This window comes from Eubalaena glacialis, chromosome 1 (genome assembly GCF_028564815.1).
Source record: "Eubalaena glacialis isolate mEubGla1 chromosome 1, mEubGla1.1.hap2.+ XY, whole genome shotgun sequence".
Taxonomy (NCBI): Eukaryota; Metazoa; Chordata; class Mammalia; order Artiodactyla; family Balaenidae; genus Eubalaena; species Eubalaena glacialis.
In genome coordinates, this window is record NC_083716.1 from 105869952 (window position 1) to 105886124 (window position 16173).

Genomic DNA, 16173 nt, shown 5'->3' on the forward strand with positions numbered 1-16173 from the left:
ACTTTCACTTATCACAGTCTGCTTTCACGGGATATTATACCATTTCATGTGTCATATAAGAACTTTACAGTAGTGTACTTCCATTTCTCCCCTCCCAGGCTTTGTACTATCATTTGTCAAGCATTTTACTTCTATCCATGTTTTATACCCCACAATACGTTGTTTGTTTTACTTCTGCCTGTAGGTCTTCCTTTAGCAATTTTTTAGTGCTGGTCTTTTGGTCATGAATTCCTTTTATTTGTCTTTCTTTTTTTCTTTATTAAGATATAATTCACATACCATACCATTTACGTATCCAAAGTGGACAATTCAGTGTTTTTAGCACATTGATAGAACTGTGCCACCTTTTATTCCAGGTTTACTTTAGGATAGTCTTACCCCTCCCCCAAAGAAACCCCCTCCCCATTGTTAGTTGTTCTGCTCCTCACCTAGTCACACTTTTGGTGAGGGGGGGGATCCCCCACCCTGAATACTACAAGATGGCCAAACACACAATGCCCAGCCCTGGACAGGTGAGACAGACAGCAGTTTATTAGACACATACTCGTGGCTCAGGGGAGGAGGAAACCCCACAACAGCGGGGCCTCGTACGTGTTGCGCTTGCGAGCAGAGTGGACAAACGTGGACTTTGGGAGGCAGGCTTTATAGGGACATGAGAATGAGCCACCCTGGTTCCCATGAGGGGATGTGATTGGCTCGTCTGAACAGTTTCACGGGCTGGCAGAGAAGTGAAGCTTGTGGGGTTAGGAACATGGTGGGATGCAGCTGGTACAGTTGAGGGGAACCTTTTTCACTGGGAGGGCATATCTGGTGAGAGCCGGGAAACTCATGGTTGGGCCTTTGGGGCCTCATGAGGCTCAGGGATGTCCAGGCAGCCCGTACTGTTGAATCTTAACTTCAGACCTTACACCACAGCAGTCAGTCCCCTTTCTTCTGCAGCCCCTGGCGACCACAGATCTACTTTCTGCATCTGTGGATTTGCCTCTTCTGGACATTTCGTACAGATGGACTCATACGATATGTGGTATTTTGTGTCTGGCTTTTTCCCCTTAGCATTATGTTTTCAAGGGTCCTAGCATGTATCAATACTTCACTCCTTTTATTGCTGATTATTATGCCACTCTGTGGATATACCACATTTTATTTATCCATTCCTCAGTTGATGGGCATTTGGGTTGTTTCCATGTTTTTGGCTATTATGAATAATGGTGCCATGAACATTTGTGTATACATTTTTGTGTGGATGTTTGTTTTCACTTTTATTTGGTATATACATAGGTTTTCCTTTATTTTTGAAAGCTTTTTGGCTGGATAGAAAATTTGGGTTGATACACTTTTTTCTTTCAGCGCTTTTAAGATACTCCTCCACCGACCTCTAGTTTGCATTATTTCTGATAAGAAATCTGCTGTCATCCTTTTTTTTTTTTAAACTTTTTATTTTATATTGGAATATAGCTGATTAACAATGCTGTGATAGTTTCAGGTGCACAGCAAGCAACTCAGCCATACATATACATGTATCCATTCTCCCCCCAAACTCCCCTTCCATCCAGGCTACCACATAACATTGAGCAGAGTTCCCTGTGCTATACAGTGGGCCCTTGTTGGTTATCCATTTTAAATATAGCAGTGTGTACACGTCAGTCCCAAACTCCCTAACTGTCTCTTCCCCCTATCCTTCCCCCCTGGTAACCCCCCTTTGTCCTCTAAATCTGTGAGTCTCTTCTGTTTTTGTAAATAAGTCCATTTGTATCATTTCTTTTTAGATTCTGCATATAAGGGGTATCATACAATATTTCTCTTTCTCTGTCTGACTTCACTCAGTATGACAATCTCTAGGTCCATCCATGTTGCTGCAAATGGCATTATTTCATTCTTTTTAATGGCTGAGTAATATTCCATTGTATATATGTACATCTTCTTTATCCACTCCCCTGTTGATGGATATTTAGGTTTCTTCCATGTATTGGCTGTTGTAAACAGTGCTGCAGTGAACCCTGCATGTACCCTTTCAGACCACGTTTTTTTCTGGATATATTCCCAGGAGTGGGATTGCTGGGTCGTATGGTAGTTCTGTTTTTAGGTTTTTAAGGAACCTCCATACTTTTCTCCATAGTGGCTGTATCAATTTACATTCCCACCGGCAGTGTAGGAGGGTTCCCTTTTCTCCACACCCTCTCCAGCATTTATATTGTTTGTGGATTTTTTGATGATGGCCATTTTGACTGGTGTGAGGTGACCTCATTGTAGTTTTGATTTGCATTTCTCTAATAATTAGCGATGTTGAACATCTTTTCATGTGCCTCTTGGCCATCTGTGTGTCTTCTTTGGAGAAGTGTCTATTTAGGTCTTCTGCCCACTTTTTGATTGGGTTGTTTTTTTTGATGATATTAAGCCTCTTGAGATGTTTGTAAATTTTGGAGATTAATCCCTTTTTGGTCACATCATTTGCAAATATTTTCTCCCAACCTGTGGGTTGTCTTTTCGTTTTGTTTATGGTTTCCTTTGATGTGCAAAAGCTTTTGAGTTTAATTAGGTCCCATTTGTTTATTTTTGTTTTTATTTCCATCACTCTGGGAGACAGATCAAAAAAGATATTGCTGCGATTTATGTCAGAGAGTGTTCTGCCTATGTTTTCCTCTAGGAGTTTTATAGTGTCCGGTCTCACATTTAGGTCTTTAATCCATTTTGAGCTTATTTTTGTGTATGGTGTTAAAGAATGATCTAATTTCAGTTTTGTACCTGTAGCTGTCCAGTTTTCCCAACACTATTTGTTGAAGAAACTATCTTTCCACCGTTGTGTACTCTTGCCTCCTTTGTTTTAGATTAATTGACCATAGGGTTTATTTCTGGGCTTTCTATCCTGTTCCATTGATCTATATTTCTATTTTTATGCCAGTACCGTACTGTTTTGATGACTATAGCTTCGTAGTATAGTCTGCAGTCAGGGAGCCTGATTCTTCCAGCTTCGTTTTTCTTTCTCAAGACTGCTTGGACCTTACGGATACCAAGGGGGGAAAGTGGGGTGGGGGGGTGGTGGTGGTGGTGGGATGAATTGGGAGATTGGGATTGACATATATACACTAATATGTATAAAATAGGTTAATAATAAAAAAATAAAAGATTGCTTTGGCTTGCTGTCATCCTTATCTTACTCCTTTGAACATACAATGTTTTGGCTGCTTTTAAGTTTTTCTTTTCATCATTGGCTTTAAGCAGTGTGGTTATGATATGCTTTGGTGTAGTTTTCTTCATGTTTCTCGTGTTTAGGGTTTCCTGAAATTCTTGGATCTGTGGGTTTATAGTTTTCATCAGATTTGTAAACACATCAGCCATTTTTTTCTTCAGATATTTGTTGTGTCCCACCCCCACTGTGGGACTCCAGTTATTCATACAGTAGGTTGCTTGAAGTTGTCCCACAAAGAATAACTGACATTCTTTTAATTTGGCAGATTCCTTTTTCCCTGAGTCTTTTATTTTGGATAGTTTCTATTGCTATGCCATTAAGTTCAGTATCTTTTCTAAAATCTAATCTGCTGTCCATCTCATCCAGTATATTTTTCATCTCAGATATTGTGGTTTCCATCTCTAGAAGTTTGGTTTGGGGCTTTTTTGTATCTTCTAGTTTCTGCTTAAGTTTTGAGGATATGGAATACAGTTACAATAACTATGTGTCTTTCTCTGCTAATTCTAGTATCTGTGTCAGTTTCTCTTGACTGATTATTCTCTTTAGTATGAGATGTCTTTTTCTGCCTTTTTGCATTCCTGATAATCTTTGGGTGCCTGACATGTGAAATTTACTTTGTTGTATGCCAGATCATTTTGTGTTCCTCTCAGTCCTCTTGAGCTTTGTCTTGGGATGCAGTTAAGTTACTTGGAAGCAGTTTGATCCTTTCAGGTCTTTAGTGATGTGTTAAGTGGGTTTGTTGCCATGGTCAGTCTGGGTTAATTATTCTCTACTACAGAGGCAGGACCTTCCTAATACTAAATGCCCTTGAATTACGTTTTTTTACATGGTGTCTGTGGAGGGGGCACTGTGGCCCAGTGTGAGTGCCACTAGTTCTTTCCCAGCCTCAGGGAGTTTCCTTACACACGTTCCCTGATCAGTGCTCTCCTGCATACTTGAGGGGGGCCTTTGCAGACCTGTAGGATTCTCTCCTTGCCGGGCTGCTCTCTCCTGTCTGGTAGCCTGTGCTGTGAACTCCGGCTGCCTTGGTCTCCCTGCGCTGTCAGCCAAGCGGGGCCTCTGTGCTCTGCCGCACTGCACTCCCTCTGCACCCCGGCCCGGGGACTCCCTCAGGTCAAGCACAGGGCTCCTCATTTGTTTTCCAAAGCTCAGGATCACTGCCTTCTGTTGTCTGAGGTCTTACGTCTTGAAAATGGTTTGTTTTCCCCTTAGGTTATCTCAGTTGGGAAGCTAAATTCAGTTCCTTTTACTCCATCTTGGATGCAAGAGAATCTGCCCAGAGGGTTTTGACAGATGAATAAACTACTTGGGATCCAAACTATTAAATGAATTATTTTTCCAGCAGAGATTTTTGTTAGTATTTTAAATTCTTTTCCTGATAAACTTCTTGGTTTAATTAAGTTTTCTGTTACCTTTATAGCTTGCCTCTGAAGATTGATTTGCTAGATAGTCCAGACTTACTGGAAACAACCATTGATGATGTAGTTGGGGCACCTGACACCATGGCCATGTCCCAAGCCCCAGGCGAAGTGAGCACAGCCTCCAGGCAGGCTGGATTAGAGGGGCTGGAAGGTGAGTGAGGCGTAACTAGACGTTCTGTGTAACATCACTGGCATCGCCCTAGTCTGCCCGCCTTTGAAATGAGCTGTTTAAGGCAGTTCCTCTAAGAATATTTTATGCAGTAGTTGGATTTGAAATGTTACTGTAGAATGGTTATGCCTTCTTGCTTTTTTGGCTTAAGGGTCCATTGAAATATTTAAGATCACATAATTGAGACTATTAAACATTTGTATCATTTATAAGTTCTTAAACATTTTTGAATTTTCAAATTTGCTTTTTACTTTGTTTCTTGAGTGAAAATTAAGAGTAAAAAGTTTCCTTAGAGATCTAGGGCACAGGATTGAATGAATGTTTGGACATTCCATTAGTTCACAGAGAGTATTTTGTTTTTTTGGTTTTTTAAAAAATTTTTATTTATTTATTTATTTTATTTATTTATGGCTGTGTTGGGTCTTCGTTTCTGTACGAGGGCTTTTTCCAGTTGCGGCAAGCGGGGGCCACTCTTCATCGCGGTTCCCGGGCTTTTCACTATCGCGGCCTCTCTTGTTGCGGAGCACAGGCTCCAGACGCGCAGGCTCAGTAATTGTGGCTCACGGGTCTAGTTGCTCCGCGGCATGTGGGATCTTCCCAGACCAGGGCTCGAACCCGTGTCCCCTGCATTGGCAGGCAGATTCTCAACCACTGCGCCACCAGGGAAGCCCTGGTATTTTGTTATTAATGAGGGCTATTGTTGCCCAGACCCACAAAAATAAATAATCCAGAAAGAATGCTCCTTTCCTTAACTTTTTAAAAGGTTAAAAGGAAGCAGTAAATTGCACATTGAAAATTTCTATATACTTGTGAGTTTGATTTGATATTAAAGCATAAACTGTCTTTAAACAGGAGCTTTCTGTTGAATCTCAGTGTGTGTTCATTTAAAAGCAGCTTATGTTTATGTGGCTCTTGCCAATTTTGATTTCTGTTGCTAAAATTAAGACACTGTCTTTAAACAACTTATTGGAAATTGCCAGTGAGTATGCTGTTGTCTCTGAGGAGTGTAGAATACAGCAATAGTATTTAGTAATTTAGAAAGAAACATTAATGAAAAGTTGCACAGTGCTTCTGCTTCATAGAACACGCTGAAGTACTGCTGGTAACTGGCATTAAAAATTTGTTCTGGGGCTTCCCTGGTGACGCAGTGGTTAAGAATCCGCCTGCCAATGCAGGAGACACGGGTTCTGGGAAGATCCCACATGCCGTGGAGCAACTAAGCCCGTGTGCCACAACTACTGAGCCTGCGCTCTAGAGCCCGCAAGCCACACTACTGAGCCCACGTGCCACAACTACTGAAGCCCACACGCCTGGAGCCCGTGCTCCGGAACAGGAGAAGCCACCGCAATGAGAAGCCCGCGCACTGCAATGAAGAGCAGCCCCCGCACGCAGAAACGAAGACCCAATGCAGCCAAAAATAAATAAATAAGTAAATTTATTTTTTTAAAAAATCACCTGGAGAATTTTTAAAACTACCAATGGCAGAAAACTACATTCAGAAATCTGATATCATTGTTCTAGGGTCAGCTCTGGGAATCAGTATTTCTTAAATATTCCACATCTTATGTGTAGCCAAGGGAAAGATGTACAGAATTAATTGATGGACACTTTTGGAAGATCCCTTTGACCAAGAGCAAATGATTTCATAGTTTTTCCCTCCCTTCTACCTGATTATATAGAAATTATTAGGCATTCAACAGCTTCTTTGTCAAGTGGACAATGTAAAAATTCAAACTCCTACCAAATTGGTCCCTGCAAAATAAGATTAATACAACTAACAATTGTTAATTTAAATAGAACTCATTTAAAGCTAAATTGTCTTTAATGTATCATCTTTCAGTGGTTGCAGGATTTTATCTGTAGTGTGTTTTGCAGCCTGGTGGCATGTAGTGAAGATAAAATGCTTGTCCTTCATCACACCTGATGTCACCAATATGTAATATGTTGAGTCAGTGAGTTAATAAATGTGTGTCCTTCATCAGTTTGCTCCACGTAAGTTTAGTTGTAGGCTGTGTGTAGTCAGGACCAAGGAAAGGAAACAGCCAAGTGCGAGGTTTGCAGGGGGAGCTTGGGTGGTGCCTAGGAAGGAAGGCCATGTCACAGGTACTCTGTGCCTTTTCCTCTACTCTCGTGGCTGTGAGCTTTCTTAGCCACACATGCCATGGGGATTCCACATCCAGCAGAGCAGATACAGGGTGATGTTCCTATTTAGGTTAGCTCTTAATCAAATTAATGGAGAGTTTCTTGGTGATAGAAAGAATATCTGTTCCGTAGTGATCTGGGTTATTACCTGTAATTGATGGTAACTGATGTTGAGGGGTGTGGAGAAAGCCTAAGTCTTCACCCTCACACGGCTGTGACAGCCTGGCAGACTAAGCGGCTGTTTTCCCCTTTTTTTTCAGCATTAAAAGATGCCTCAGAGAAGCTCAAACACCTTGAAATGGAAAGCGGTCCTTTGCCAGCCAGTCCTCCCAACAGGGACGTTAACATCACCACCCAGGTATTCAGAGTCCTCCTTTGTCTGCCTGTCCCACAGCTCCAGACCTCTGAGAAATCATTTCCATCAAAAGCCAGTACTTTTTCTTTTCTTTCCCTGGGAAATCTGTCTGTGCTGAACGCTTATCAACCTGTATTACCATTTAAAAAGATGAGATTTGTGGATGTGCAGGAGGAAACGTGGGCATCAGCGTTACGAACTATAAGGTCATCTCAAGTTTTTTTAAACACAGTCAAAAGTGATATGGTTATTAAATCTTTATTTTTATTCAGCCCAGCCCAGCCCTGTTGAATGAATTTTGTTTTGGTTTGGTTTTAAAGAGGAAAGGGGAACATGTGACTTGCAGTGCTCTTTCGTCCCTGGATAACTAGCTGGAGTTCTTCAGAGACCAGTACGGAGCACAGAGTGATGTTCTTCTTTCTTACATAGTCGCTGTTAAGATTGTCCTCTTGAATGCAAGTCTTTTTTTTTTTCCTTCTATTATGTTTTTCTTAGAAATGTCTTTTAGAAGCTGATTCAGTTTCAGAAAGTCTTTCCTTTTTTTGACCCCTCAGTATTTTTCAATTATACTGGTCTGTTTCCTTCACATTGTCATTTTTTTCTACTGTCTCTGTAAGGTAGGGGAATGCGGAGTCAGAGACAGAAGGGTTAATTGAAAGCTTTAGATGCAAGCTTTAGATGGTTGGCAATTACTTTGACAAAAATTTAGCGGAGGCATGGAGTGATCCCAAAGAAGAAGGAAGCCAGGTAAACCCTGGCTGGGTTGTGAAGGTGGGGAGTAGAAGGGTGATTGTACACTGGGAGTGCATCGAGTAGCTGCTTGATTCTTTTGCAAAATTCCCTGCACACTTTGCTGCAATGTAACTGAGCCTCTCAACCAGAGGATCTATTAAATTCGTTTTGAAGCCTTGGGAAAATGAGTACAAGTGTGGGTTTAAGATAGGACAGGGAGTAAGAGAGTGGGTTAGGTGAAGGATGGTATGCCATCAAGGAGTATTTTAGGGCTCACATAGCTAGGAAAATAATAGCTAATACTTAGTGAGGGCTTACTCAGTGCCAGGCAGGAATAACAGGAAAGAATTCAGTACTGTACTAATAAATAAGGGATATCAGACTAGTTAATAACTCTTCAGCTAGTGCCGTGTGCAAGTTTGTCAACTGAAAAAAAAGCACAACCTAAAAGTTGGGAGATGTGTGTTATTTGGTGGACTGTCTTAGTACTTTGAGCCTGGGACACAGCGTCTGAGATAGCTCTGAGGGCCGGCTCCAGAGAGGCAGGGGAGGATGTATAGGAGTGTTTGCAACAAAGACCAGGTAGTGGGAACATCAAAAGATTACTGTTAATAAAAGAAAACCAGGCATGTCACATTAAGGAATTTAGTGCTTTTCTATATATGGGAAGATGCAAGAGTCTGGGCTCACTGAAATCATTCCTTTGATATGTACCTCAGCTCTCTGGGGCCAAGATCCTGTGCTTTTCCATCCTGAGTCCCCTCAGGGTACACCGTGTTGGGGGAGGGGGCTGCAGTGGCTGACTGCTAGATGAACTTGACAGTGGGCAGCCCGTTTGTTTCAGTCCTGAGTTCCCTCAGGGCTCACTGTCAGGCGGCTATAATGTGGTGGCTTGATGGCTGCAACATCCTTTGCTGATATGGCAGCAACATTTTAGTTCTCCAGCTGATTCATGTTTTATTTATATGACACACTTTTAATCCACTCTGATTTCTCTACCTCTGCCATCAACAGTTAATGTTTGCTTAAGGAATGCAAATTAATCTTAATATCAGCTTTACTGAGTAAAGTAATTTTAGGATGAAAAGCCTATTGTAAATAAAATACATTGTTCTAAAACAAAGTGTCAGTTGTCGGACGATTAGCTCTAAGAACTGGGTAACTGAGAAGCTCTAAGCCAGCACCAGAATCGTGAGGCTCGGACTAGCGCTACTGACAGCAGAGCGGACTGCTAGCTCGTGTCTTGAGACCCCGCTTCAGAGGGCCCTCCTCCCCGTCAGACCTGCGCCACCCAGGGTTGATACGGTCACTTGAGAACCCATACACTGTTGATTCAGTCCTACAAACCTGTGTGTTGTTTACTTTTTATAAGATGTAAAATAGTAAGTATTGTGGGGAATCCACAGAAGAATGACAAAATCTTGGCCCTCCGGAAACTTGGACCTGTCTCACCCATAGAAATATCGCAGATCTCCTCTGCTGATGGAATTTTCAGTTGGTAACAGCTGGGAAGTACAGTTTGAAAGACAAGAATCAGGATCCACGAAGACTTTGACAGGCTGGAATGATGGTTTGGATTTAAGAATATATATTATGACAAGTCTGACACAAATGTAGGATTAAGGTCGGGAGGTAGAATGTAACAAGCATGTGTAAAAAATGTTTGAGAATCTGTAAATGGAGTATGAAGTGTGGCTGCTGAGACGCCTCTGTTGTGTTAACTGAAAGGGCTTGAAAGGGGGGATCCAACCACAGTATGCAAAGGGAGCGAGAGAAAAGTAACTTAGGAAAATGAAAGGGGTTTGAGAAAGGAGTATGGTGAGGGGTCTTGAGACACAGTTACAGCGGAGGCTCCGTAATCTCAGGGTATCTGAGGAGCTATGTATGATGTGACACAGGGAGTAAAGTAACTTGTTTTTTAGGAGCCTCAGAGAAGAGTTAGGGTCAGTGAGAATGATAGAGTTATGCAGATTTCACCTCGGTGTAGGAAAACACGTCCTAACATATCTGCGAATTGAACAGGATGCCTTAGGAAGCAGCAAATTCCCCAGCGTGGGAAGTTCCTCAGGCTAAGACTAACTTAATCAGCTCTTTGGATACTTTGGTGGTGGCATGAAGCGAGCGTTCTTTCCACCTGGGGATGCTGACACTGATGGCTCTCAGTGTCATCGTGGGGATTCTCCCCTTCCTTGGGGCCTCCTCGTGTTGGAAATATGTTCACAGTGTCTGCCTGACCTTGTGTTGGAAGTCCTTAGGGCTTATGCTGTGTCAAGATGTATAGATTTTTGAGTTACCTTCTTCTTCTTAATTACTTGAGACAATTCCAGAATTTTCTTTATCTTCAAATTTCATTTCAAGAATCATTTTTTCTTGTTCCTTGATCAGAAAATTTTACAAAATGCTTAAAGTAACAAAACCTAACCTGCGTTTGTTAGTGGGGTCGGGGCACAGTGAAGGCGTGGTCTTTAGCCACTCATCTTTTTAGGGAAAGGATTAAAAGTCAGGCACGATGACTGTTCTCTTGAGACAGGTTGGCAGCCTGTTTCATTAAAAAGTCAGTAAATAGTTTAGTCTAGGCCGCCGTACAGTCTCTGTCATTGTACTCGACTCTGCCACCGTGGCGGGAGAGCAGCCACTGGGCCCAGGTATGGCCGTGTTCCCATCAGGTTTACTTACTACAGCAGGTGTGGGCCAGGTTTGGCCTGCAGGTTGTCCTTCTCTTGTTGTTGCGAATGTAATCTAGCAGCAGGTTGCTACCACACAAGATTTGGAATAATCTTTGTCGTTTTTACGCTTTTGATTTTCTTTGTATCCAAACCTTAATAGGGTATAACCAAAAAGTATAGCAAAACCCAAAATCTGCACTCTGAATAAAACAAAGCAAAAAGATGAACTTATCGCAAGGATTTTGACCTGCAAGCCTGGAAACGCAAGACTATGGGAGCAGTTAAGTTCCAAGTTGCTGACAGATTAAGGGGTTTTATGGGAGAAATGCAGAAGTTTTTTGTTTTTTTCAGCTGCCTGGTTGCCTAGTGGTCTTCTTTCTTATTTGGATCAGAGTAGCTGAGTTAGGGGAACAGGAAGCACAGAGCTGGCTTGGACGGACTTGGTGTGTGGGGCTTGGCTGGGGTCCTCTGCCGAGCTCTGAGGAGAGCTGTACATTCTGCAAGGTTAGGTTAAGTGTCCTTCGTGTGCCCGTATTGACTGTCTCCATTTTGTCCCTGACACAAGTGACTCCAAACGTTTTATTGATAGTTTGGTTCTGTAAGTGGTTACTTTCTTTCCCTCTACCCTCAATTTGGACACAGAAGGTGTGGTGATGGGTGTGACTTCCCTTTGGGAAAGTCTTCAGACATTAGCCGTGCAAAGGTCACCCTTGTCCAGGGATCTGTGGGCTGTTGTGTATTATGTAAGTAGTAAATAGAAATGATACTTTTACAAACTCAAAGGCAAATATTTCCTATTTGACAGTAACTGCTGTAGGGTAGAGAAATAATTTCCCCCTCTACCATTCTCAGTTCTTGGCTGAGACCTCTGTTTCAAAAGACAGATTAACAAGAGAAAAACAGAAGTTGATTGATATGTGTATCTCAGGTATAGGTGGGAGATACCAGGGAAGAATGAGTAACTCTCAGAGGTGGCTTAGAATTGCAGCTAAATACCGTCTTCAGCTAAAGTCAGAAAAAAGAAAGGTGTAGTTGGTGGATAGTACAAGGAAAGGCGGGGTAAACAGCAGTAAGGCTTGTTATGCAGCTTTAAGTCCTTGCTTTTCATGATAAGGGTTTGAGTTGTTTGCAGGGATTAACATTTGTCCTTCCCGGTAGAGAGGGAAGGAGGGACTCCTTTGTAAATTTCTGTCCTGCTTTTAGGCAAATAGGGTAAGGACAGAGCGTTTCTTGTATGCTGCTTCTCAATTGCCTTCAGCTCAAAATAATATGCCCCAAAGTGGCATATTTGGGGATGGCGTATTCTGCTACCCCTTGACATTTTCAGCTTAAAGAATAGCTACTAATATTATACTAATATTGTTGGTGCAGGTTTTTTATTTTTATTTTTTTAATTTTTTAATTTTTAATTTTTATTTTTTGGCCGCACTGTGTAGCATGTGGGATCTTAGTTCCTCACCCAAGGGATCGAACCCATGCCCCCTGCAGTGGAAGCGCTGTCTTAACCACTAGACCACCAGGGAAGTCCCAGGTGCCGGTTTTTTAAAGAATAATTTTTAAATCTGGAAATCAGGCTGTTAAGCTGTTGGTATCTTAGCATTTTTTAGTTTATATGGTAAGCTAGCTCTAAAAGTTCACATCTCTTTTATCATGATCTCAGGGACTCTTCTGGTTTCATTTAGATACATTCAACAGTTTAAGGGGAAGAAACTTTATAAAGTGGTTAAAACTTTTGTGTATATTTAGGTAAAATACAAGGCAAATTGTATGTGTTCTTCTAAAGCAAGATTCTTGCAAATCATGGATCTACCCATGAATAATTATGAGGAGTGCCTTAAACCCTATAAAATTGAATACATGTTCTTGTCTTTGATTCACTTATACATTTTTCTGGAAAGCGGGTCCAAATTTTATTAAATTCTCAAAAAGAGTGAACCATACCAACCTTAAAATAACTCTTTGCGTCTCTCCAAGGTTAGAACTAAAAAGAACTTCACTTTAGTTAAAAGGCTTATATAATTTTTTTTCAATTAAACAGTTTCAGTTTTTCTGAGCCATTTAAAGAAGGAGCTCTCAGAAATAAGACTTCTCTTCTAGCCAGGATTGTTTCAAGAGTGGTTTTGAGTTTAGATCTGATGGCATTCCGGTTGAGAACTTCAAACACTGAGTGGCCCTGCTGAGTTGATGATTAATCTCTCTATCCAGAAACTTCATTCCCTTTCTTGTCCTGCCCCTGTTCCCCTCAGGATTGAGGAGGATCCAAGAAAAGGGGGGACTGAAACCAAGCAGGACCCCATGGGGCCCTCCCAGGAACAAAAAGCCTCTCCATGTCCCCTGTTTCTTGTTTGTAGGAAACAGGCTGTAGTCTCCTGGGCCTTCCCTGAGTTCCAGAGAGCCGACTCAAGCAGTTAATGATTAGGACAGTAGAGTCACAGGGCTCCTAGGTCCTCCTGAAGGGATGTGGAGAACCGTCTGCTGCGTATCTCTGAGCTGTTCTGCAGAAGCTGAGACCCCCACCCGCTGCGGGATGGTGACGATGTGCTGACCACAAGCATGTCGACCCGAGACTGGTTGGAACCAGGAGGTTGAGGTTCCTGAGTCATCACCCTTTTACCACCAGCCAGTCAGAAGAAGGTCCACAGGTTGATCACGCATCCTGGACCCTCTTCCCTAACAACGTCTTTAAAGACCCTTGCTTGAAAGCCGTCAGGGAGTTCAGGTCTTTTGCACATGAGCTGCCTGTTCTCCTTGCTTCGCACCCTACTTTGCTGCAAACACCCGCTGTCAGAGTTTGGCTTTCTGTACTGCGAGCACATGACCCCTTGCTTGGTAACAAACTGAAGCAGACTTTGGATGACTTTAACCCGACTTAAGCTCCTAACTAAGCTGACTCTGATGGCAGCAAGGATGGCTCTACAGGAGAGTTTGAGTGTCCAGTCATGTATGGGGTGTTTAGGAATCAGGGTGTCTTTTTAGTTCTTTCGGTCTTCTGTTTGCACATTTTGGCCATCCAAGGCAGACATATCAGCAGCATAGTAACACAACATACAGGTTTTAAAAAGCAGGACATTATCCAACCTCCATTATCCCAGTACTAAGAGGTAACTATGGTTAACATTTTAAACCAAACCTTGAAATGTGATATATATATATTTTTTTAATAAAAATGCAATAACACTGTTTTTTATAACTAATGCATTATAACTCTCTTTATTTCAATAACATATTACCGATGGTAGTTAAATGGCATGCATATATCATCACTGCATTTACTCAGTCTCCTGTTAGTCATTTAGATTGTTGCTAATTTTCACCGTCATAATCAGTGCTCTGACAGTCTTATAAGTAAGTATCTGCCATCATCTTTGATTATTTTACTGGGAAGTAGAAGTGTTAGTTTTGGGACTTCCCTGGTGGTCCAGTGGTTAGGACTCTGCACTTTCACTGCCTGGGTCGGGTTCAGTCCCTGGTCTGGGAACTCAGATCCCGCAAGCCCCATGGTGCGGCACAGCGTTAGGTCAAATTCCAGGAATAATTTAAAAGCCTTTGGTACTTTTGCAAAATTGCCTTCCAGAAAGATGGTAACAGTCACGGGTACTTTTACCTGTGATACATGTGTTGAATTCTTGTTTTTGTTTTTAATATAGGCAGGAAAATAAATACTTGCCTATATCAGAGGCAGGTTGCTCTGAGAATCCTGTGACGTGCAAATATAAATGATTAGCAAATAATCTCAAGTCTGCAATGTAGTTGTCTCTGAAAAGAAAATGTCAACGCATTTAAACTAGCCATGATACTTTTCCAGCTTTACTGAGGTATAATTGACAAATAAAATTTAAATATCTTTAAAGTGTACACCTTGATGATTTGGTGTAAGTATACATTGTGAAATGATTCCTACAGTCCAATTAGTTGACATATCTGTCACCTCACGTAAGTTACCTTTTCATTTTGTTTTGTTTTTTTTAGTGAGAGCGCTTGAGATCTACTGTCTCAGCAAATTTCAAGTGTAAAAAACAGTATAATTAACAGTAGTCACCATGCTGTACACTGGGTCCTCAGGATTTATTCATCTGATAACTTGTACCAACCTCCCTCTGCTATCCCACCCCCTAGTCCCTGGCAAGCATTCTGCTCTCTGTTTCTGATTTGGAATTTTTTTTTAGGTCCCACATCTGAGTAGTGCCGTGCAGTATTTGTTGTTCTCTATCTGGCTTGGTTCACTCGGCACGAGGCCTCCAGCTTCATCTGTGTTGTTGAAAATGGCGGGATTTCCTTCTTTTTAAAGGCTGGACAGTATTTCCTTGTGTGTGTGTATTTATGTGTATGTGTGTGTGTGTATTTTACATCCTTTTCATCATCTTTGATGGGCCCTTCGGTTGTTTCCATGTCTTGGCTGCAGTGCACATGGGGGTGCAGATCTATTCGGGATAGTGATTTTGTTTCCTCTGGATGTATGCCCAGAGGTGGGATTGCTGGATCAGTGGTGTGAACTAGGCATGATTGAAAAAGGATATCAGGTCTTCTTTCACTTGCTGGGAACCATTCTAAAGACTAGGAAGTTACAGTCTAGTGCAAAGTAGTGATTCTCAAACGTTTATAGGTGTCAGAATCACACAGGGAAGCTTGTTAAACATTCACATTTTGGGGTCCCACCCAGAGGCAGATGTGTGGAGACCACACTTAGAAAAACCAGATTAGAATAAGCACATTAGTTAAATATTTTCAAACCTGAAAGAGCGGTGCAGTATGTAATGCCATACGTGGCAGCTAGCCTGTTTTATAGAACAAAAGCTGTATCTGAGACGAAGAAAGTATTTAGAGTGAGTTTGTTATTTAGCCCAGTGTTAAATGGTAACCCTAGTAATGATAATGGTAGTTGTTGTTATTATTGATTGTCATTCAAGTCAGGTAAAATATCAGTTGTAGCGCAGTTAATTTAAACTTATTAATTTGCTTTCTCCCATTTCTTTTCATAATAGTTAATTTATATTGTTTCAGTTATGATCTTCATTGAGTGGACTTGTGCTTTATTTTATCATTTTCGTAAGTCTTTACCTGATAGTGACCTCCTTCTGGCCATGTAACATAATCTCAGACACAGTCATCTACCTGGTGACAGTTCCAGAACCACAGGGATTAGCCTGCGTAGGGCCTGACCTAAAATCCAATTGAAATTAATTGCAGCAAAAGGCACACAGTCTGTGGTTTATTTCAGGCATTTGTCCAGGGTGGTATCGTTAGTTATTCAGTTGCTTAAAGACAGGAAATTGGGCTATAGATGATTTCCAGGGGTCCCTGCCAAGCCATAGTTCTTGTCTGTGATTACTGCGCCTTAGTTTGAAACCCCATGTAAGAGTCGACTCTTCCTGGAGTAGGATATGACTGCCTGAGACACGTGATTCCCTGATTGTCTGAATATGAACTTTCATCAGTCCTTTTCTGTTTCCATTTAGTTATATGCTCTCAGAGTTGCTTACAGTATATTTTTAATAATCTAG

At 41.6% G+C, this 16173-nt stretch overlaps 1 protein-coding gene across 4 annotated transcripts in view; it reads left to right on the forward strand.

Moving 5' to 3' along the window:
• EPB41L5 (erythrocyte membrane protein band 4.1 like 5) overlaps positions 1 to 16173 on the forward strand; it is a 143030-nt gene that overhangs the window by 104376 nt on the left and 22481 nt on the right. For all 4 annotated transcript variants that reach the window (XM_061182971.1, XM_061182973.1, XM_061182974.1 and 1 more), the window contains 2 exons: positions 4608 to 4759; positions 7180 to 7277. In XM_061182971.1, the coding sequence (XP_061038954.1) occupies positions 4608 to 4759; positions 7180 to 7277 (250 nt within the window). The remainder of the gene's footprint in view (positions 1 to 4607; positions 4760 to 7179; positions 7278 to 16173) is intronic.